Consider the following 24,363-nt stretch of genomic DNA (forward strand, 5'->3'; position numbering starts at 1 on the left):
ATGAGGTACTCTCTGTTGTTGTACGTGCTCCAAGTCTGGCCCAAACCCCGGAACAGCACTGTGGCAGTTTCCTGAGCCAGCTTCCACTTCATCTGGAGATCTAAGATGGACTGTGTCTGCAAGGACTTAATGTACAAAACCCTGGGTAAGGGGGTGAAGAATGTACCTAACTTTGTCCTCATCATGATGGCCAGCTTTGTGTGCAGCTACATCAAGCTGTGTGTAGACCCTCGGTGTGCAAACACCAAGTGTCACTATGTATTGAGGTTCTGCTTGTCCCTGGTGTTGTGAAGGATGGGACTAGTCTTGGTGCCACAGAACGCACCCACGTAGTGGGACCATTCCATATTACCTGTCTTTCGTTGAGAGATTTGAAAAGTAAAGCACCTTTGACCACAGGTCCATCAGGAAATGATCAGCACGTAGCGTCCTCAAGACCCTGAGGGAAAAGGAAAGGGTAGATCTTGTCATGTGGTTCTCTGAGCAGATTGTCAAAATCATTTGGCAAAATGCCTCATCACCAGAACTGTCTAACGAGCACCAAGATATCACTTGGCTGGTGGTGAAAAGGGCACTGCTTGTGGGATCCTTCATGTATGTTGGGTCAATTTGTGCCACTACACGGTGCCTTCCAAGTGGCTGCAGGGGCATTGAGATTGTCACACAGCACTTTCTGGAATGTGCCTTTGCAACGGAAGACTGAAGAAGATGCAGTGGTTTGTGTCAAGGCTCGTCCCGAGCATCTCCGTGATGTGAGACTCTGTGCTGTATGGTTTTTTCCCCGGGGCACACACCAAGACAAACGTTAACTGTGCCTGGAGAACTATCAAATCGTTGAAAGATGCTCTTTGGTCTGCCCAAAACTTGTTGCCCTCCCAGAATAAGAAGTTGACCCTGAATGTTGCAGACTGGCACATTCCAAGTTCCAGGACTATGTGCTGAGGGGCACAGTAAAGGTTGGAGCAGCTGCCAAGGTGCAGTGGGGAAAGACCAATATTTGTGGTCTTCTTGCTAAAGGTAAATGCTGTGGGGGTGGGGTCTGTTTACTTATCTGACCTTCCTAGTGCCTCAAATGATTGTAAATATTAGTATTGTAAGTGTAGGAGAGGTCTTTGGCTTTTTTGAATCAAAGTCCAATTTTTTTAATTTACTTGATATGCACCTGTACAGAACTGAACTGCTTTTCTGACAATGTACACATACAAAGATTTTTTATAAACAAAGTGTATTTTTGTAAAAGAAAACTTTTTCCCTCTGCCTATCACACCCATTTTTCTTCCCCGTCCCTACGACATCTTAAATCTGTCCATGTGTGTGCTTAGGTGTTCTCTATAAGAGGGTTATATTTTTAAATTGTGGAGTTATATGTTGATGGTTTATGTTTGTTTATCCATAGCTGGAACCTATTTATTTGTAATAAATAATAGTTCTTCTTAAATGCAGAAACCTGGTCTAGGCATTCTGTCAATCTGGGCCTGAAAGACAGCTAAATTGAGGAACATTGTGTATTTTTTATAAGAGCTTTAACTTTTGTGACATGTCTGGGGGATGGTGCTTGATTTCCAGCATGCTACCTGAATGAGGTATAACAATTTCAGACACTCTCAACATTTGATGGAAGACATTTTTCTACATCCCACTCTTAAATCTTGGCTTTCTTGTTGTGAGAAATAGAAATTATTTCCTAGCTCTCCGGCCACAAGCCACAGCCTGTCCATATATATCTCATGAGCATTTTCTACTCACTCTGTCCTCAAAATCATCTTTCCTGTCTGAGGAATCAATCCACTAAATCTTTATCACATCCCCTAAGACAATTGGAAAACACCTTAGGCAAATCTGCACACAGTACTTTATAGTGCACCAAAACTTTCTTGCTGTTATGAGAGAACTCCCTTACATAAAAGGCTGGCGTGTTACTTGCTGACCTAATTGCTTGCTGTATCAAAACATTCTGGTTCATGTTCATGAATGCTCAAATGCGTTTGAATACCAGCTTTTACCTTTTCTCACCTTTTACCTCACTGCTTTAAAAGGTTTCTCACCTTTCTGCTTTTCTGTTGTTCCTTCCAAAAGAGACGTTGACAAGTATAAGTTTATGATGAATGGAGATGGGAGGAAGCAAGAGAGCCATACTTAAACTGTCAGCATCTTGTAAATTAGAACAGATTGTGGGATAAGAGATGTGATATTTGAAAAGAAGTTAAGATTAGATCTCAGTGTAACTTCAGACTTGATGCGTTCAAACCGTCATTTGTGGCTGTGCTAAGTCTGGAAACACCAAATCTCCAGGGGTGAGCATGTATGACTGTCACAGATAAGATAAAGAAGCTTACAACTGTCAACCACATTGTTCTGAAAGAGAAAGGAATGTGTCAGTGAGGGTGCTGCAATCTATATGGTTACTGATGCAGTCATAACTGAATAACCAAAAGTGTGCAAGTTGAGAGATGCTAGTGTGAGGCTTGCAAAGGTGCTAAGTGCAAGGTTGAGGTGCAGCCTTGTCTTTAGTTCAGGTGGCAAATTCAAAAAATGCTGGAAATACTCAAGTCACTCACAATGGAAATAGAATCATCAAAATGAAATGTTAACTCAATTTTTCTCCACAGGTACTGCCTGATTTGCTGAGTATTTATAGCATTTCTCTTTTTATTTCAGATTTCTAGCATCTTCAGTTGTATTCTTTTAAGATATATGTCATCGAGATTATTGGGAGAAGCATAAAGTTGTGGTGGTGACCTGAGGTGAAGAACTCAGTACAATAGGACCTTGATCAGATGGGCCAATGGGTGGAGGAGTGGCAGATAGAGTTTAATTTAGAGAAGTGTGCAATGTTGCATTTTGGTAAAGTTAATCTGGGACTGATTTGTACATGTAATGGGAGGTATTGCTGAACAAGGAGACTGAGGTGCAGGTTCATAGTTCGTTGAAGCAGAGTTGCAGGTAGAAAGGGTAGTGAAGAAGTCATTTAGTATGCTTGCCTTTATTGGTCAGTGCATTGAGTGTAGGAGTTGGGAGGTCGCGTTGCAGCTGTACTGAACATTGGTTAGGCTACTTTTGGAATACTGCATGCAATTCTAGTCTCCCTGCTACAGGAAAGATTTTGTTAAACTTGAAAGGGTGCAGAAAATATTTACAAGAATGTTGCTGATTTTGGAGAGACTGAGTAGGCTGTGACTATTTTTCCTGGAGTGTCAGATGCTGAGGAGTGATCTTTATAGAGGTTTATAAAATCATGAGGGGCATGGATAAGGTCATATCTTTATAGACAATAAGAATCATAGAGTTGTGCAGTGTGGAAACAGACCCTTTGGTCCAACTTGTTCATGCCGACCAGTTATTGCTAAATTACTCCATTCCCATTTGCTAGCATTTTTTCTCAGGGTGAGGGAGTCTAAAACTAGGTTTCAAATGAAAGGAGAAAGATTTCAAAGTAACCTGAGGGGCAGCTTTTTCACACAGGGTGGTGCGTGCATCGAATGAGCTGTCTGAGGAAGTAGTGAAGACTGGTACAATTACAGCATTTAAAGGTGGACGGGCATATAAATAGGAAGGGTTTCGGGGGATACAGGCCAAATGCTGGCAAATGGGACTGGAGTAATTTAGCATAACTGGTCAGCTTGGACAAGTTGGACCAAAAGGTCTGTTTCTATGCTGTATAACTCTATGATTCTTATTGTCTGTAAAGATATGACATTTTAATTCACTGACCATGACCATTCCTGTAAGGTCTTCTTGGAACAGTGCATCCAGAATCCTCAGTGCAATTCTGCAGCTATTGAACATTGATCTACTAGGCCCCACTGCCTTCACTGTGTCTGTCAGAATATCCCTGGTCCCTTGTGCATAGAACACTACTGTCCACATATCCACCTCCTCCGTCAGGAACTCCAATATTCTGTAATGACCATGTGAATTAGGAACTGGAATTGGCTATTTCGTCCCTTTGAGCCTGCCCTGCCATTTAATAATGTCATAGCGAATATGATCGTGGCCTTAACTCCACTTTCCTACCTACCGCTGATACCCTTTATCTCCCTTGTTAGTCAACAATTTCTCCACCTCAGCCTTAAAAATATAGTGTTCAAGATATACTTTGGCGATCTTGGAACAGACTGTCTCCAATGTTGTTGCATTTTTCAATGATTTATTTCTGTTTGACCAGTCTTCTCCAGTGGCTGACAGTGCCAGTTCCAGTCAGAATACATGCCCCTTTAAGAGGTGTATGCTGACTTTAAATGATGTTGCTAAGTTTAAGTGGTGCTAGCCTGTCTTAGTGTTATGCTGTACTCAGGTGTGCAGCCATTCAGCAGTGTGGTTCATCCTGGTAGCACACCACAGTTCTAGTCACCGTCTGACAGCATGAAATTGTGTGCTGCCTACATCAGAGGAAACAAATGTAGGTTCATTATGTATCATGATCCCATGTTTAAGGTTGGACCTATCAAATGTCTTGTCATTGTACTTTTCAAATACATGAATGGTCATTGCCTTTTTTCATCATTCCTTCAGGATTCCTTACGACAAAAAGATGACCGGATTGAGGAATTAGAAGAGGCTTTGAGGGAGAGTGTACAGATAACAGCAGAACGTGAAATGGTATTAGCGCAAGAAGAAGCGGCCAGAAACAATTCTGAGAAACAGGTCAGTAGTATGTGCAACCACGAGCCAGTATAAAATTTTCATTTATATCAACACTTCTCTACCGTCCATATAAACCTTTCATCCTGAATGTGTTATGTGTTAACTTCATTTGCCTAGCTACTAGCTCCATCCCTCTCTCTCAACAGTGCAACATTAAGTTAGCCTTTTCACAAACTTGATTTCACATTTCACCCTGAGCTGAATTACTAATCATGATTAATATCACCTATTTCCACCAGTGAAACGTCACTCAAATTTGTGTAACTCAGCTCATTTCCTATTGCTGTCAGCATCCATGCATTTGTGACCTCTCGGCTTAAATATCCCTATATTCTCTTGGCTGAATGCCCTAATTCCCGTGAATTCATCCAAAATTTTGCTCCCTGTATATTAATGCACAAATCCTGTTTATCATCTGAGCTCAACAACCTACTGGTCATTGGTCAAGTAACGTCTTGACTTTAAACTACTTATTGTCATTTTCTAATCACTTGGTGGCTTCGTCCATCCCTACTTCTGTAACTTACTCCAGCTCCAAAACTATCCAAAGTAACTGCACCCTTGCTTCTGTCCTCTTGTGCATTTCCAATTATAATTGCTCTACTATCGCTATTACTATGCAACTGTTTCATTTAATGGTCTCTAGTTATGGCCTTCCTTGCAAGAGAAAACATTCTCTTTGTAACCATTCTATCAAAGCCTTGCGTAATTTTCATGATCTCCATAATGTCACTCCTCAACTATTTTTTTGTCAAGAGGAAGGAGACTAACCCTGTCCAACCTTTCCTGATATGTTCATATTGCATTTCAGATATCAACCTTGTAAATGTTTTAAAGCATCTTCTCTCGGGGCTATAAATCATTTTTGTAATCTGTGACCAGAAAGAAGAACTGTATTTTAGCATGATCCAACTGAGATCAATACAATTTTAAAGTGACATTTCAAACCTATCCCTCTGGAAATAAACATTGGAGATTAGCTTGCTTTCTTTATAGCCTTGATAATCTGCAGCATAACATATAGTAACTGGTATGTTTCTAATCTAAGAACTCTGATTCTTTATCTCACCCAAACTTGCACATTTCAATAAATGAGAGATCTCCATATTCTTCATACTAAAATGAGGTATCTGACATTTATTTGTGTTGGAAATCATTAGCCAATTATTTGCATATCTACAAGATCATAAAAGCCTGACTGTAATTTATAGCAATTCTCCTCTGTATTCACTATACCACTCAAATGGTTGTGAACTGTAAACTTACAAATTGTGTTTTGAATTTTGAAAAAAGAAAATGAAAGAAATGCTTGCATCCATGTAGAGTTTCTTTTCCTATTCATTCATGGGTTGGGCGGGGGCAGTGGTGTCACTGGTTGGCCAGCATTTATTGTCCATCCCTTTCTGTTGAGAAGGTAGTGGTGAGTTGTTTTCTTGATCCACTGCAGTCCATGTACTGTTGGTTGACCCACAGTGCCTTTAAGGAGGGATGTTACAATCACCAAACATCTTGCAATCTTACAAACAATGAAGTATTTTTGAAATGTAGTCACCCTCTTATACAGAAAACATGACACCAGGTAAGGAATTCCCACAAAAACCCCCGTTCTTAAGTATGGGAAGCCTAGCAGATTGATGCAAAAGATCAGCCAAGGCATTTGGAATCATCTTCTGCTAGAAATACCAAGTGGATGATCCATCGCAGACTCCATGTGAGGACCCCGACAGAAGATATCAGTTTCCGTCCAGTACAATTCACTTCATACAAATGTCATGGAAAATCATCTCTCACAAACCTGATGGAGTTTTTTGAAGAGGTGACCAAGAAGGTATATGAAGGCAGACCAGTAGACATTGTGTGTGGATGTTAGCAAGGTCTTTTACAAGGTTCTGCATGATAGGCTGATTAGTAAGGTTAGATCACATAGGATCCAGGGAGAGCTAGCTAATTGGATACAAAATTGACTTGAGGCTTGTGACCAGTGGTGTTCCGCAGGGATCGATACTGAATCCACTTTTGTGTGTCATTTATATAAATGATTTGGATAAGAGTATAGGAAACATAATTAGTAAGTTTGTGGATGACACCAAAATTGGCGCTATAATGGACAGTGATCAATTGGGTCAATGGGCTGAGAAATGACAGACAGAATTTAATTTGGATAAATTCAAGGCATTGCGTTTTTGGTAAAACAAACAAGGACAGGATTTGTACAATTAATGGTAGGGCCATTAATGCTAATATTGTAGAACAGAGAGACTTGGGGGTTCAGGTACATAATTCTTTGAAATTGGCATCATAAATAGACAGGGTGGTTAAGAAAGTGTTTAGTACCCTTACCTTCATTACTCAGATCTTTGAGTATAGGAGTTGCTATATCATGTTGAGGCTGTACAGGACATTGGTGAGGACTCTTCTGGAGTATTGTGTGCAGTTCTGGATTTACTAGGATGTAACTGAGACTGGAAGGTTTGAATTATAAGGAGAGGTTGGATCGGCTTGGAATTTTTTTCACTGGAACATAAGAGGTTGAAGGGTGACCTTTTAGAGTTTATAAAATCATGAAGGGCATAGATAAGGTGACTAGCAAAGGTCTTTTGCCGAAGATGGGGAAGTTCAAAACTAGGGGGCTTATTTTTAAGGTAAGAGGAGTAAGAATTAAAAAGGACATGAGGGATAACTTTTTTATGCAGGGAGTAGTTAACGTGTGGAATGAACTGCCAGAGGAAGTGTCCGATGCAGATACGGTTGCAACACTTAAAAGACGTTTCGTTAAATACATGAATAGGAAAGGTTGGAGCCAAATGCAAGTGGATGGGACTGGTTTAGTTTGGGAACATGGTTGGCATGGACTAGTGGGACCGAAAGGTCTGTTTCCAAGCAGTATGACTTTATGACTCAATGACTGTATTCTGAGGAGACTCTTGTGGTACACTGTTAGTGTCCTCATCTCTAAGGTAGAAGGCCTGGGTTCAAGTCCTACCTGCTGCAGTGTTATGTAAGAATATCAATGAAAAGGTTGATTTAAAAGATCTCCAAGGGGACTTGGCTGGTTAGATGCTAAGAAGATATTTACTTTCATGGGGTATCTTGAATTAGGGGCCTACCATTTAAAATGGAGAAGAGGTAGATTTCATTTTCCCATCTTACATATGTTATAAATTAAAAGTCAAAACCTCTGTCATATGTAAGTTTCAAACTGGAGTCTGCAAATCAAAGAAGTGAGTATAATTTATTCATGGTACTTTGGTTTACATTATTTGACTACCTTTTTTTTCTGCATCTGAATCACAGGCAAATTGAAATCTATTTGTTGAAGGACACAAATTTTGCAAGTTTCTGCATACTCTTTATTAATGAGGTCTTGTTGGTAAAGTATTGGAAAAGGTTTTAAGGGATAGGATTTATAATCATCTAGAAAAGAATAAATTGATTAGGCATAGTCAGCACGGTTTTGTGAAGGGAAGGTTGTGCCTCACAAACCTTATTGAGTTCTTTGAGAAGGTGACCAAACAGGTAGATGAGAGTAAACCGGTTGATGTGGTGTATATGGATTTCAGCAAGGTGTTCAATAAGGTTCCCCACAGTAGGCTATTGTACAAAATGCGGAGGAATGGGATTGTGGGAAATATAGCAGTTTGGATCGGAAATTGGCTTGCTGAAAGAAGACAGAGGGTGGTAGTTGATGGGAAATGTTCATCCTGGAGACCAGTTACTAGTGGTGTACCGCGAGGGTCGGTGTTGGGTCCACTGCTGTTTGTCATTTTTATAAATGACCTGGATGAGGGCGTAGAAGGATGGGTTGGTAAATTTGCAGACGACACTAAGGTCGGTGGAGTTGTGGATAGTGACGAAGGATGCTGTGGGTTGCAGAGAGACATAGGTAAGCTGAGGAGCTGGGCTAAGAGGTGGCAAATGGAGTTTAATGCAGACAAGTGTGAGGTGATGTACTTTGGTAGGAGTAACCGGAAGGCAAAGTACTGGGCTAATGGTAAGATTCTTGGCAGTGTAGATGAGCAGAGAGATTGCGGTGTCCATGTACACAGATCCTTGAAAGTTGCCACCTTGAAGGTTGACAGGGCTGTTAAGAAGGCATACAGTGTTTTAGCTTTTATTAACAGAGGGATCAACTTCCGGAACCAAGAGGTTATGCTGCAGCTGTACAAAACTCTGGTGCGGCCGCACTTGGAGTATTGTGTACAGTTCTGGTCACCGCATTATAAGAAGGATGTGGAAGCTTTGGAAAGGGTGCAGAGGAGATTTACTAGGATGTTGCCTGGTATGGAGGGAAGGTCTTACGAGGAAAGGCTGAGGGACTTGAGTCTGTTTTCGTTAGAGAGAAGAAGGTTGAGAGGTGACTTAATTGAAACATATAAAATAATCAGAGGGTTAGTTAGGGTGGATAGGGAGAGCCTTTTTCCTAGGATGGTGACGGTGAGCACGAGGGGGCATAGTTTTAAATTGAGGGGTGAAAGATATAGGACAGATGTCAGAGGTAGTTTCTTTACTCAGAGTCGTAAGGGAATGGAACGCTTTGCCTGCAACAGTAGTAGATTCGCCAACTTTAGGTACATTTAAGTCGTCACTGGATAAGCATATGGACGTACATGGAATAGTGTAGGTTAAATGGGCTTGAGATCGGTATGACAGGTCGGCACAACATCGAGGGCCGAAGGGCCTGTACTGTGCTGTAATGTTCTATGTTTATTATGATAAGCAGAATAGCAGAATCACTTTCCATGGTGAAATAATTTGTTCTGTTGTTAAAGCCACATGAAATATGGTTAGTGTTTATGCCAGTGAATCTTTTCATCCCAGCCTAACCAGCCATGGCAGAATTGTAGCAGAGAGATGGTATCACACTGTTATCTCTACATGAGATACAACACATATAGTTAGCTCAGTTGTTTTGCTTAGTTAATTATATAATCAACTGCACAACAATGAATACTGTATTTATGTTGTGCATTAATTGATAGGTATGGCTGCTGTGTTAAGATGTTTGTGGTTGATTCTGATTCCCTATATTTTACTCTGAAAGTAGCACTAATATTAGACATCAATACAATTCTGGTCTTTGATCATGTTTAGCGTTGTATATTGGATGGTATCTTTGTCTTTAAAAGGAGTGTGATTATTGTGGGTGTGTAGAGGGCTGAGTGACCATGGTTGTGTGGAGGGTTGTGCAGTCAGTTTCATAGTGTTATGAGTTTCAAGTTCCATATGCTTTGTGCTTCTGCAAAGAGATACATCTCTAATTTTGTGCTCTTTATAGAAGTCTGTTCGGCTTTGCATTTGTGTACAGCAGTGTGCAGTGACAGTGCCAGTGATTGTGAAATCAAAGCACAAGTGGTATGTTGCATCTACATCTGAGCATACACACATACAGAACAGAAACATACCATGTCCAAGGTCTGGACTGTCCTGAGTTATCTGAGCTCAATCAAGCTGTGATTGGTCTCACCAGTGCAGGGTTAAGAATGGGAAATAAAGTGAGGTTGCAGCAACTTAGCTTGCAAGTAATTACTATTACAACAATGTAATTAAACCAAATGTCTAAAGGTCTACAGTCCCTACCTCTAAGCCAGGAGGTACACATTGCAGATCCCACTTGCTACAGAGATGCATCATGACATTGCTGAAAATGTTGATTAGAAAAGATTTTTAAAAGCCTAAGAGTACACACAAAGTATGGTTATTGAAATGACGTGTTATAGGATCTCCAATATCTATGAAATTGTAATCAACCAACAACTGAACACTTTTAAAGGGTCTGGGGAGAAAACTAGTAAGTCAACAAAGAAGGGGAGAAGAAAATACTTTTGAGAATTTTTAGTAAATTGCGTGGAGCAGAATGTCATGGGGTTTGAGTAACATAGGCTATGGCAAGATTTATGGCAGAATGGGGCTAGAAACCCAGCCAGGCTCATCTTGCTGGCAGGCGCATCTTTTATGCTTTTCACAAGCAAGGTGTAGTGTTTCTTGTCAGCAGTGAGTTGTCAATTAAAATGGATTATTGCTTGTTAAATACCTTATTGATGGACCAACTCACCTCATTAATATTCAGATTTCCAATTCACCAAACTCGCAAAACAAACCACACGTTGAGAAAAATCAAAACGGAAACCAGCATGTGTACGTGGCAAATTCAACTTGTTACATGTTCTTATTGAATTCTATGTTGAACACTGGCATCACCATGTCAGGGCAGGCTCCATGGGCACTAGCAACATGTACCCACATCCATGAGCATTGACATCAGATCAGATATATATCAGATTCTGAGAACACTCATGAAACAACCCTCGTTCAATGTACTTCTGGGGAGGCATGCAATGTAAGTTAGCATTGGCATCAGATGTGCCAGACACCATAGTGGAGGGGTAAGTAGTTTATCAAGGAAGTTTGGTAAGATACAGCAAGAAATCTCCCTAGACTTTGTGGTGTTAATCCTCCAAAAAACTCTAGACAGCTCAGAATTAGCCAAAACAATGTAAGATTCAGCCCAGTGTTATTAAGTAGGATCACATGATTGACCACGATCCCTCAAGTAACACAAGAACCATGTTAATAATAGTTCCAAGATCAGTTCCTTTATTTGCAAAATGTTGAGTCGTAAGGAATGTAGTGAAAAATTAATTTAAGAAAAAGGTTTTGGGTAAAATAATGTCAAATTATTCTTAAATATGTCTAAGATTTTTAGTCTGTTTAAATTTTATTGAAGTAGTTAATGTCAAGAAATTATTATCTTAAAATCATTGTCTGTTGTTGAATGGATTGTGTCTTCTACATTACCAAAAGGGTCTGCATGCCTCAGTATGACAAATGAACTGCTTAGGTATGGCTGAAAAATGTGAGCTACAGATGATTAGCAAAGGAGACATATATATAAATAGTTGTGAAATAATAGATTTTTGCCTCTGGTAATGTGTTTTAGGTGCTCCTCTCTGATATTCTAGTAAATACTTTGCATGCTTCTCTTTCTTTTATTCCATTACGCTACACAATGACTGTGCGAAGCATGTTAATGAAAGTTTGCATGAGTGCAACAACTTTGGCCTTAAATGGTTGAAGGTATGGGATTTCTTTTTCTAGTTCATTTGCATTATTTCCTGCTGCCTATTATTCCTGTTCAGAAAAATCATTATTTGTCTGGTTTCCGTTCTTTATGTATCTGTACTATATCAGCGACACTTCTGCATTTCATCTCGTTATGATTAGAAACCAACTTAATGTGACAATTATGACCAACATTATCGAACCATCTGTTTCAACTGTGAGTGCAATTGCAAAGTAGCTAGATGGGAGAGATTGTTAAATTGGTCAGTGCTGGAGACACTAGCCCAAGATCCCTAGACTCTGAGGAGGTGCGGTGTTCAATATGCTCTGAAACAACAAGGATGAAGGCAGTAACCACACCATTTGCACAAGCCTTCCAAGTAAGACAAAACACTATGGGATGATCATCTTACTTCAATTCACCATGACAAGATAACGTATTGTGTAAGCATTTGCCATCTACTAGGGAATTTTGACTGTTGCGGAATAAAAGACTTTGGTGACAACTTTTGTAGGATAAATCTGGGTTAAGGCATGCTGAGCCTTTAAGAGTGTAAGCTAATTGAACCCTGTTGACATTGATCAATCCTTATCTTGGTCAGACTAGCTCCATTGGCAACAAGAGGTCCAAAAATAGTTAGTTGGGCTTTGGTTGGGCCTTCTCTTCATTAGGGAAGCATGACATTCCAGCCAGTGCTTCATAATGATTGCTTTAAGGGCATGGTATGCCTATGCTGAACATGTCAATGTCTGTATTTCTGTAATTTAGATCTGGATCTGTTGCATGGATAAACAGGCTTTTAATTGTGCTGTGCTAGCAGACTTGGTCCCAGGAATGAAGGGATTTTACTTACTTTTTAAATTTTGTACACAGTAACAGAGCCTCAAGACAAGACTCTAGCCCTGTCTACGTCCACCCCCAACATCCTTCTCATGATTTCCAGTGTCCATCACCCCCAACCTGTAGACTATTCAGAGTTGCTGTGGTTGGATAGGGGTGGAGGATGTCACAGATAAACATTCTGTTCTTCAAGCTTGAGGTTTGCCTGCGAAAGAAAGTTCTGTACTGTGTGTCTATGCAATCTACTCTAATTGCTGCAATTTTATAAAATCTGTCATCAAATTAAGGCTTGAGTAAAAGGCTTTGGTGTCTGTACAGTTTGGTTTAATAACTGGCTTCAGTTATTTTGTTGTGAACAAACATGCAGAGTCATATTCTAATAACATTGCAGGGACATACATGCTTCCTTCTTGCACAGCAAAAACAGTATAATGTCAGCAATGATTTTGTTGGTACGCTTGGAGTTTAAAAGTTCTAGGTTCAAGTTCCATGACAAGACATTTAAAATAAAGGTTAAGGTTGAAAATTCTGCATAATTCTGAGGGAGTGCTGCCATGTCAGAAATGGTTTATTTCAGATGAAGTTTGTTATGACTCTGAAGGAGCCTACCAAATTATGTAATGATCTTTTCAGAGACCAGTTTTTTTTTGTTTAAAGTAGACCAGACTTAAGATCCTTTGTACTCTCTAAGAAAATAAAGCCACATAAATCTGGTTATTTTGAACAAACAGGTTCAACTTTTCCTGAGAAGGCCAGAAAATGAAAACCCTAAAAAATATGCAACATATGCTCGAACATTCAGAATTACCTTGGGATAAATATGCGTTTACAGACAACCTATGGTTCACCACCCACAGAACACATTAAATAGCAGATGTGGTGAAGACGGAACCAACGGATTAAGCAACGATGATGGCGATGACAGTCTGGGCCTCCAAGCCTGTTTAAAACTTTGTCTCTTTTTCAAAGGATTCCAGGTTTTCACTTTGAACGTCTGGCCTTGAAATCCCCTCAGAAGCAGCTCTGTCTCAGACTGACTCGGTGACTGGTCAGGCCCTGGTTGTTCAATCTCTTCCCCTGACACTGCATTCCACTGGATTCTTCATAATGCATTCCAGCCCTCTTATTGACGGGCACAATTCAGGCTAGTTCTAAAATAACTAACTTGGTGAATCCCTCACTGCTGCTGGATTTCCCTAAGTTGGAATATTTCTCAGCTGAGCCAAGCAAATATGATTTAAGCACTCCTGTCAGACCCACTCATGGCTGCATTGACTAATGTTTTCTAATACTGCTTCTGAGCCCCGACTCGCTGCAACATGCCTGTGATCTGCTGTTGCCTCATCAGGACCTTTCCTGAGGCCTGATTACATGAAGACTGTTACAACAGCAATAGCAACATGATGTCACCTTCTCTGTGTCGCTTTCTCACTTTCAAACTGACTAATCCTTGAATTGGTGGAGACTGGCAGTTGCTTGTAGAGTGGTATTTACTCAGTTAGTAAAATATGGATGTCTCTGCAACCCTACATAAGTGGTCTTGGCTTACTGCTGCTAGGGCATGTATTCTCTCCTTGTAGGCAGTGAGGAACCAAATATTGCTTCCACCCACATCCCCACTGCCATCCATATGGCTTCATTCTGCCCAGTTTTGAGCTGTCATCTCGTATACTGACAGAATCTGTGAGATACCAGTGGATGGCACAGCTGTGAGTCATGCTGCATGTTCAGGAAAGATGGGGTGCTGGTCGAAAGGACTGGTAAGGTAGTGCAGAGAGTTTGCAGAATTGGTGGTGTGGAGATTTGGAGGGAGCAAGGGCAAGTGAGATGAGATGTTGCATGCATTATCAAGAGTTGCATTAGGAGGTGAGTGCATTGACAGAAATAGAGTCATGTAAAGTAGTAGAGTATGGCACTCCCAGTGGCAGATTGAAGACTGTCAATGAGTTCCTTATAGTGTTGCTGGCTGTTCTTCTGCACTGTGGGGATGTTATGGCCTGGATTGTGATCTGGTGGTGCAGCTCATCTGCTGGTTTTCCAGCAGGAGGACTTGGCTTGTTTGCACATTTTCTTTTATTAGACCCTAGTTAAAATGAGGACTGACCATTAAGATATGGTACTTATATGATGAAGCAAATTGGAAAGGCATGTTATCAGAAACAAAATCCTGAGGCCTGCACTGCATCTTGGTCCAAGCATGTCTCAACGTAGCTGACACCAAAGCGCAGAGGAGTTGTGTTAAAAGTTTCTCCAGTCCTAAGGAGCCCTAAATTAGAGCCCACGTGGTGGAGGTGCTGTTATAGATGCTTTTAAAATATCTTCTGTCCTAATGTTCTCCAGGTTGACTTCTTCACCTTCTTTGCCTTTCTGGTCACATTCTCATCTTTTAATTGTGTGGGCTCTTTAGAGGCTTACATTGTCTGGTCTGTGAGGTTAGCCACATGTCAGTCTAACCTGAAGAGACCTACAAAGTAGGGAAGATGTAGCTCATTGAATAACTGCATCTGTTTACAGTTTGTAAGAATAATCATTTCATTACCGCAAACACCTAGCCTCAGGTCTGTCTCACACAAGACCCTACTTTTGTTCTTCAGCAAGTTCTTAGGACCTTAAGGCAGTGGTGAGACTTATTACACTCAATCTTGTCTGAATCCTTTCCAACCTTTTTAGATCCATGTACACCGCTCTCCACCAATTTTTTTTTTGACAGAGTTTGTTGCTGTTCATGTTTTTTTATAAAATTACTTTTAACATTCAATTTTACACATTTTATAATTTGAGTTTTTCACTATTCTCACTTTGAACCTAGAAGAATGATAGTTTGATGTGTCGAAGTTAAATTGTCTTGTGTTGTTTTGCTGATGGTCTGAGGTCTTAGGTTCTCCTCTGTCATTATGTTGCCTCCAATTCATCTTATTCAGTAATCTAATGCCAGCTCAAGCATAATGGGATGAAGTTCCTGTGGTTCTTTCAGCAGGATGAATCATGTACGATCTCTATTTGATTACATCTCTGTGGATCATCATGCCCTTTCTGTTTAATTCCCTGATCCTCACTTCTTTCCTCATTTGTAGCTCTGGCAAATTCCTTCATGGGTGTGCTTATTATAGACAACAGGCAATAGACAATAGGTGCAAGAATAGGCCATTCAGCCCTTCGAGCCAGCACCACCATTCATTATGATCATGGCTGATCATCCACAATCAGTATCCTGTTCCTGCCTTATCCCCATTACCCTTGATTTCGCTATCTTTCAGACCTCTATCCATCTCTTCCTTGAAAGTATCCAGAGACTTGGCCTCCACTGCCTTCTGGGGCAGAGCATTCCATATATCCACCACTCTCTGGGTGAAGAAGTTTTTCCTCAACTCTGTTCTAAATGGCCAACCCCTTATTTTTAAACTGTGTCCTCTGGTTCTGGACTCACCCATCAGTGGAAGCATGCCTCTAGAGTGTCCAATCCCTTAATAATCTTATACATCTCAATCAGATCCCCTCGCATCCTTCTAAACTCAAGTGTATACAAGCCCAATCACTCCAATCTTTCATCATATGATAGTCTGGCCATTCCGGGAATTGACCTCGTGCACCTACGCTGTACTCCCTCAATAGCAAGAATGTTCTTCCTCAAATTTGGAGACCAAAGCTGCACACAATACTCCAGGTGCGGTCTCACCAGGGCCCTGTACAGCTGCAGAAGGACCTCTTTGCTGCTATACTCAGTTGCCCTTGTTATGAAGGCCAGCATGCCATGAGCTTTCTTCACTGCCTGCTGTACCTGCATGCTTGCTTTCATTGACTGATGTACAAGATCTCGTTGTACTTCCCCTTTACCTAACTTGACTCCATTTAGATAGTAATCTGCCTTCCTGTTCTTGCCACCAAAGTGGATAACCTCACACTTATCTGTATTAAACTGCATCTGTCCACTCACCTAGCCTGTCCGAATCACCCTGTTTTCTCATAACATCCTCCTCACATTTCACACTGCCACCCAGCTTTGTGTCATCAGCAAATTTGCTAATATTACTTTTAACGCCTTTATCTATATCATTAATGTATATTGTAAACAGCTGCGGTCCCAGCACCAAACCTTGTGGTACCCCACTGGTCACCACCTGCTATTTCGAAAGGGACCCATTGATCACTACTCTTTGCTTCCTGTCAGCCGGCCAATTTTCAATCCAAGTCAGTATTTTGCCCCCAATACCATGTGCCCTAATTTTGCTCACTAATCTTGTATGTGGGACTTTATCAAAGGCTTTCTGAAAGTCCAGGTACGCTACATCCACTGGCTCTTCTTTGTCCATCTTCATAGTTACATCCTCAAAAAATTCCAGAAGATTAGTCAAGCATGATTTTCCCTTCGTAAATCCATGCTGACTCTGACCCATCCTGTTACTGCTATCCAAATGAGTCATAATTTCATCTTTTATAATTGACTCCAGCATCTTTCCCACCACTGACATCAGGCTAACCGGTCTATAATTCCCTGTTTTCTGTCTCCCTCCTTTCTTGAAAAGTGGGACAACATTAGCCACCCTCCAATCCGCCAGAACTGATCCTGAATCTATAAAACATCGGAAAATGATTACCAATGCGTCCACAATTTCTAGAGCCAACTCCTTAAGTGCCCTGGGATGCAGACCATCAGGTCGCAGGTACTTATCAGCCTTCAGACCTAACAGTCTATCCAACACCATTTCCTGCTTAATATAAATACCCTTCAGTTCGTCCATTACCCTAGGTCCTTCGGCCACTATTACATCTGGGAGATTGTTTGTGTCTTCCCTAGTGAAGACAGATCCAAAGTACCTATTCAACGCTTCTGCCATTTCCTTGTTCCCCATAATAAATTCACCTGTTTCTGTCTTCAAAGGCCCAATTTTAGTCTTAACCATTTTTTTTTCTTTTCACATACCTAAAAAAGCTTTTACTATCCTCCTTTATATTTTTGGCCAGTTTGCATTCGTACCTCATTTTTTTCTCTGTGTATTGCCTTTTTAGTTATCTTCTGTTGCTTTTTAAAAGTTTCCCAGTCCTCCGGCTTCCCACTCATCTTTGCTATGTTATACTTCTCTTTTATCTTTATACAGCCGTTAACTTCCCTCGTCAGCCACGGCCGCCCCTGACTCCCCTTAGGATCTTTCTTCCTCTTTGGTATGAACTGATCCTGCACCTTCTGCATTATATCCAGGAATACCTGCCATTGTTGTTCCACTGTCATCCCTGCTGGGGTATTGTACCATTGAACTTTGGCCAGCTCCTCCCTCATAGCTCCATAGTTCCCTTTGTTCAACTGCAATACTGACACTTCAGATTCTCCCTCTCAAATTGCAGATTAAAACTTATCATATTATGGTCACTACCTCCTAATGGCTCCTTTACTTCGAGGTCCCTGATCAAATCTGCTTCGTTGCACAACACCAGATCCAGAATTGCCTTCTCCCTGGTAGGCTCTAGTACAAGCTGTTTTAAGAATCCATCTCGGAGGCACTCCACAAACTCCCTTTCTTGGGGTCCAGTACCATCCTGATTCTCCCAGTCTACCTGCATGTTGAAAGCCCCCATAACAACTGTAGTAATACCTTTGTGACAGGCCAATTTCAACTCCTGATTCAACTTGCACCCTACATCCAGACTACTGTTTGGGGGCCTGTAGATAACTCCCATTAGGGTCTTTCTACCCATAGAATTCCTCAGCTCTATCCATACTGACTATACATCTCCTGATTCGATGTCCCCCCTCGCAAGGGACTGAATATCATTCCTCACGGACAGGGCCACCCCTCCCCCTCTGCCTGTCAGTCTGTCCTTTCGATAGCATGTATAGCCTTGAATATTAATTTCCCAGGCCCTGTCCACTTGAAACCACGTCACATTTATCCCCTCAACATCGTACCTGCCAATTTCCAACTGAGCCTCGAGCTCATCCACCTTATTTCTTATGCTTCGTGTATTCATGTATCATACTTTTAATTTGTTACTCCTCTCACCTTATCAAACCCTATTTCACTTGGCCATACTGTACGATCCCTTCTTGAGTTTTCTGCTCCGTTGATTCTGTTGTCTTTCTTAACTTCTCTGATTCTCACTTTCCCTTTAACTTCATTCTTAAATTTCCAGTTTGTCCCCTCCCCCCACTACTTAGTTTAAACACACCTGGGTTGCAGTGGCATTGTAATGTCTGAATCAGAGCTGAATCTTCTCCTTTTTGCCCAGCACTAATTGAGATGGATCTAGACTACAATGAAGAGGGGTGGGCCTTCATTTAAATGGTGGTATACAGAAATGGTAACTTTTCTTGACAGGTGACTTCACTGTTCAAAACTATGTTTAGCCTAAACCATTGTTGATGCTGTTCTTGTGACATGTGCAAATCCAGGCTTGGCTGCAAAGTGACTGTTGCAGTTATTTGCAACTTCTGGCCCATTGTGTGAAGGAATTACAACATGATACTGTGTATCCCACCTAGAAATTAGCATGAAAAGTTAAATCAAAGACCTTGGCTGTAGTATACTGACATGGCTAGAGAATTAGTTCACAGACAGGAAACAAAGTGTAGGAATCGATGGGTATTTTTTCCGAGCAGCAGGCGGTGACTAATGGGGTACTGCAAGGATCAGGGCTTTAACCCTAGCTATTTGCAATATATTCAAATAGGTTAGATGAGGGAACCAAATGTAATACCTTTAAGTTTGCAGATAACACAAAGCTGGGTGGGAGCATGAACTGTGAGGAGAATGCAGTGATGCTGTGTTGTAATTTGGACAAGCTGAGTGGGAAAATTCATGACAGATTAAGTATAATGTAAATAAATGAAATCAACTTTGCTTGCAAATACATGATGGCAGATTATGAACAAAAGCAAAGAATTGTGGATGCTAAAAATCAGTCCAGATTTAGAATATAAATGTTGGGAAATCCTACTGCAATTCTACAAGGCTACCTTGAGACCAGAGCTGTAGTACTGTAAGCAGTTTTGGTCCCCTTATTTAAGGAAAGATATTATTTCATTGTAGGCAGTTCAGAGAAGTATCCGAGGATGATCCCCAGTATGAAGGGGATTGTCTTATGAGCAAGGGCTAAACAGCTTGGAATTCTATTCACTGGAGTTCAGAAGAATGAGAGGTGATCTCATTCATATCGGATTCTTTTAGGATAAGGGACTTGACAGGGTAATTGCTGAGCTGATGTTTCACCTCATGGGAGAATCGAAAACCAGAGAGCATAGTCTCTGAATAAAAGTTGCCAATTTAAGACTGAGATGTGGAAAAATTTCTTCTCTCAGATGATTGAGTGTCTTTGGAACTCCTTGTTACAAAGAGCTGTAGGGAAAGAGTTGATGTGCATATTTAAGGCTGAGATAAATAGATTCTTAATCAGTAAGGGAATCAAGGGCTACAGGGAAAGGGCAGTAAAGTGGACATGAGGGATGTTGGATTGGTCAAATCCTATTGAATGATAGGGCAGGCTTGAGGGACTAAACGGCCTTTTCCTGTTCCTATTTCTTGTGGTCTTAGTCTTCTTTACTAAAGGGAAATAGCTTCAAACTGCAGACTGAGATTACTTAAATACTTTGTCCAAAATAATTTTTTTTGACTTTTCCCAATTGTGTAACTCCACAGCTAAGAGCATTCAGTGTTTTCTGGAATTTGCTGTCAACCAATGTAATTGGTTGTTAGAGGGTCAAAAACAAATCTACTTCTGCCATTACAGAGATCTAAGCATCAAAATGATTATTGTGTGATTAACAAGTTCTTCTGTAAACTGATTTTATTGTAAATGAGACAGTTATAAGACACCTGGTAGTGAAATAAATGCCTAATTTACCAACAAAAAAAGCAGCGCTGCGCTGAAAAATATTCCTCCCTTATCACAGTCTGACTCTGCTCCTGTGATGGAAATGAATTGATTCCCTGAGTTTTGTACCATAGATCAGGTCAAAGTTCAAATATGACATTCCAGTGTGTACTGAGGTGGGTCCTGCAAGATCAGCGGTACCAGCAATAAACCACGCTTCATCTGTCTGCTCCGTGCGCATATAGTATAATACAGTAATTTATTGTTACTTGTATTTCTGAAAATACATTAAAATGTGCATAAGATGCTACTAACCAGTACCATTTAATTACATGAATTATGAAAATAAAACAATTTAAGACACATTTCATTTTCTGAAGCTGCCCTGAAGGAGGAACTGGATCCACAAAACATACCACTTTTGAATCCTCCCACCACCACATCAAGAACACCACATCTCTACCGCTGAAGTTGCCTCATTGCCACCAGAACAAGCAAGAAGGACCCACCAAGTCACCTATGTACGACCAGGAAGTTGCTGAACTTCCAGCTGCCACCAAAGCCTGGAGACCGTCAAAGCTCCTGTGGACCAGGCCCTATTCTAACTCCCTAGGTCCATTATATCTGATTCATGACAACCCCGTTGAAGAAACTGCTGAATCCACCATGCCTACAAGGAATGATCTGTTTCATTCGCCCACAACCTTGTTCCTCTACCTCAGCCGCAGAAAGAAGAAAAGGTGAATTTGATACAAAAGATGAATACAAATAAAAAAATAAGAAGGAAGGATGCAACCAGTTGGGCAAAAGAGAGTGGATAGGCCAGGAGCCCTAACCTGCCATTTCTGCCATCTTGTAAAAGATCCTTTGAAAGACACTTGAAGAAGAGCAAGGAGTTGTCCAGGTGCTCTGTCCATGGGTTCCTCTGTGTGGTGGAGACTTGAGCAAACTACATCAGCCCTGGAGAATACTACCGACAGTGCCTTTTCAATATCCTCCAAATTCAGTAGTGAGAATTGCAATCCAACTGCAGCATCCTTACCAAAATTGTCCAACATTGGTTTTAAATGATTAGCACCTCAATCTGCCAGACAGGATAGGCGACTCACATGCTGATTCCAAACTCTCAAAATAATTACTGTACTCAAATATTAGTCACAGTGGGAGACTCTCAAAAGACAGTAGAAGTAGTTTAGGAATGTTCTCAAAGTATCCCCAAAGAGTTAAACACACCCGTCAACTCATGCAAGACTCTGCCTTGTGACTGACCAAAGTGACGAAAACGCTTTTGCAAAGGCACTGTACACATTAAGAATACACAGAGGTGAAATCAAGGCATTGGACGAAGTACACAAATCTCTAGACAACCACATACACAATCTTTCAAGCACCAGCCACATCAGACCACAGAGCCCATCAAACTGGAGTGGAACCAAATTATCCTCAGCCCTAATTCCTGACTGAAGTTTATCCCTCAGTCATTGATGCAAAATAACAAGTTATCTGGTTATTATCACATTACTTTTGCTGGGAGTTGGCATTGTGCATTTTGTTTGCTGCATTTCCTACATTACATTGACTATACTCAAAGCAGTCGGGCATTAGCTGAAAAATACATTGTGACATCTGGTGGTTGTAGAAACCAGTTTATGAATGCAGATCCCTTTTCCTTTCCAGCAATTCTGATAACCATAAATTCAGAAGTACATTCTTCCATTCTCCACTGTAGCTATCTTGGTAGTCTCCCTAAATGAGATTATCATTCTATCTGACCAAGTCTTTGGTGTTAACTCAAGGAATTGAGTTAAAGTTCACTAATCTGATCCAGCTTGGTTCTTTATAGCCAATAGAAAGAGAATATTTTAACCGATAAATTTCTGAATTCAGATCTTGCACACTGTGTTAAAAGGATGGAATGATTCTTAATGAAGGGAGATGTTATGGTGGGTTGGGCTTCACTTGAACCATGCATGGGACAGTGAACTGGTGAATCAAATAGTTAGAACCGTGTAGAGATTTTTAAATCAGATGGGAAGGCGGGGGTATAGGAGATTGTAAGTGTAAGCTTACGAAGCAAGTGGCAGTGGCAGCATTACAGGGCAGCTATTTAGATAACATTACCCAGTGTGGGACAGGAAAGGACAGTGTAGACTAACATAGAAAAGCAAATAGAAAGAAACGGGGACAAACTGAGAAGTCAAAATTAATGGCTCTTAAACTCGAATAGTATTTAACACGAGGTAAAGTAATGTCACGAATACAAGGTAATGGGGTGGATCTTACAGCCATTGCAGAGAAATGGTTACAAACAGATCAGAGGAGGCAGAAAAAAATTCAGTGGCATGTGACTTTTGAAAGGATGATAGGAAGAAAAGGATGGTAGGGTAGCATTGTTAGTACAAGATGGAATTAATATGATAGCAAGAAATGATCTCGGATCAGATAATGTTGAATCAATATTTGTGAGGTGAGAAATAATAAAGGGAAGAAAACATCATTACAAATAGTTTTAGGCCCCCAAATGGTAACCACATGGTAGGCCTGAGAATAAATCAGGAAATAATAAGGAAATGTAAAATAGACATGTCATTAATCATGGATGACTTTAATCTTTGTATAAATTGAAATAGTCAAATTGGCTGAGTGTGTCATGAGGAAGAACTCATACTGTGTCTTTGGGATAGTTTCCTGGAACAAAATTTTGTGGATTCAGTCGTGGTTCTGGTGATGTATAATGAGGCAGATTTAATAAATGATGTCAGAGTAAACTGTGACCATCATATGATAGAATTTAACATTAAGTTTGAGAAGGAGAAATTTTGGTCAGAAACAACTGGGCTAAGCTTAAGTAAGCCTAATTACAAAGGAATGAGGGCAAAGCTGGCTGGACTGGACTGGGGAAGATGTCTAGCAGGAAAGATAGTTGAGGAAAAATGATAGTTAGGGAAATACTTCATGACTCACACAAAGATAGATCCTGGTGAGAAACAGGGATTGTAAGAAGAACAGGATCCAACCATGGTTAACCAGAGAGGTTAAGGTTAGTATCAAACTGAAAGAAAAAAACATACAATGTGGTAAAGATTAGTGGTAAACCAGAGGATTGGGCAAGGATTGGCCAACAAAAACAACAAAAAAAAGCCACAGATGTAGAGAATGCATTGACAGCAATCTTTCAGGAATCTTTAGATTCTGTAAAAGTCCAAGTGGATAGGAAAACTGCAAATGTAATACCTTTATTTAAAAAGAAAAAAAAACCCAAAAAAAAGGCCAGTTGGCTTAATGTATGTATATGGGGAAATGTTACAAGTGTATAATAAAGGATGTAATTTGATCTTAGAGTAGGATAATAGGTCGGCATAACGTCGTGGGGCCAAGTGCCTGTACTGTGCTGTACTATTCTGTGTTCTAAAAGCAGAGTATTTAGAAATCCATAATATCATGAAGCAGAGTCAGCATGGGAAATCATGTCTGACAAATTTACTGAATTTCGGATACGTACATGAATTGGAAAGGTTTAGAGAGATATGGACTAAGAACAGGCAGGTGAGACTAGTTCAGACTGGGATTATGTTTGCATGGACTGGTAGGACTGAAGGGTCTGACTCAATTTCTCTGTGACAAATAGGAGAGCTAAAGGAGAAGCTGTGGATGTCTATATTTGAATTTTCAGAAGGCATTTGATAAGGTGCCACATGGCAGGCTACTTAATAAGGTAAAAAGCCCATGGAGTTGCGAGAAGTGTGTTAGCATGAATTTACAACACATATATTAAAGACTTGGATAAGGCAAGTGAATGTACTATAGCCAAGTTTACAGGTGGGAATAGATGGGAAAGCAAGTGGCAAAGCTGACAAAAAAACTTCCAGAAGGTTATAGGTTATAAGTGAGTAGGCAAAACTTGGCAGATGGAATATAATGTGGAAATATCTGAGGTTATGCTCTTTGCCAGGAAGAATCAAGGAGCTGGATATTGTTTAAATGGAGAAAAACTGCAGAAAGCTACAGCACAGAGG

At 40.6% G+C, this 24,363-nt stretch overlaps 1 protein-coding gene across 1 annotated transcript in view; it reads left to right on the plus strand.

Annotated features, from left to right (window-relative positions):
* The window catches only part of LOC125460655 (ELKS/Rab6-interacting/CAST family member 1-like), a 730,867-nt gene that overhangs the window by 267,269 nt on the left and 439,235 nt on the right, over positions 1 to 24,363 (plus strand). Inside the window, exons 14-15 of the mRNA XM_059652379.1 lie at positions 4,513 to 4,644; positions 11,665 to 11,718. Of these exons, the coding sequence (XP_059508362.1) occupies positions 4,513 to 4,644; positions 11,665 to 11,718 (186 nt within the window). The remainder of the gene's footprint in view (positions 1 to 4,512; positions 4,645 to 11,664; positions 11,719 to 24,363) is intronic.

Source organism: Stegostoma tigrinum, chromosome 18 (genome assembly GCF_030684315.1).
Source record: "Stegostoma tigrinum isolate sSteTig4 chromosome 18, sSteTig4.hap1, whole genome shotgun sequence".
Taxonomy (NCBI): domain Eukaryota; kingdom Metazoa; phylum Chordata; class Chondrichthyes; order Orectolobiformes; family Stegostomatidae; genus Stegostoma; species Stegostoma tigrinum.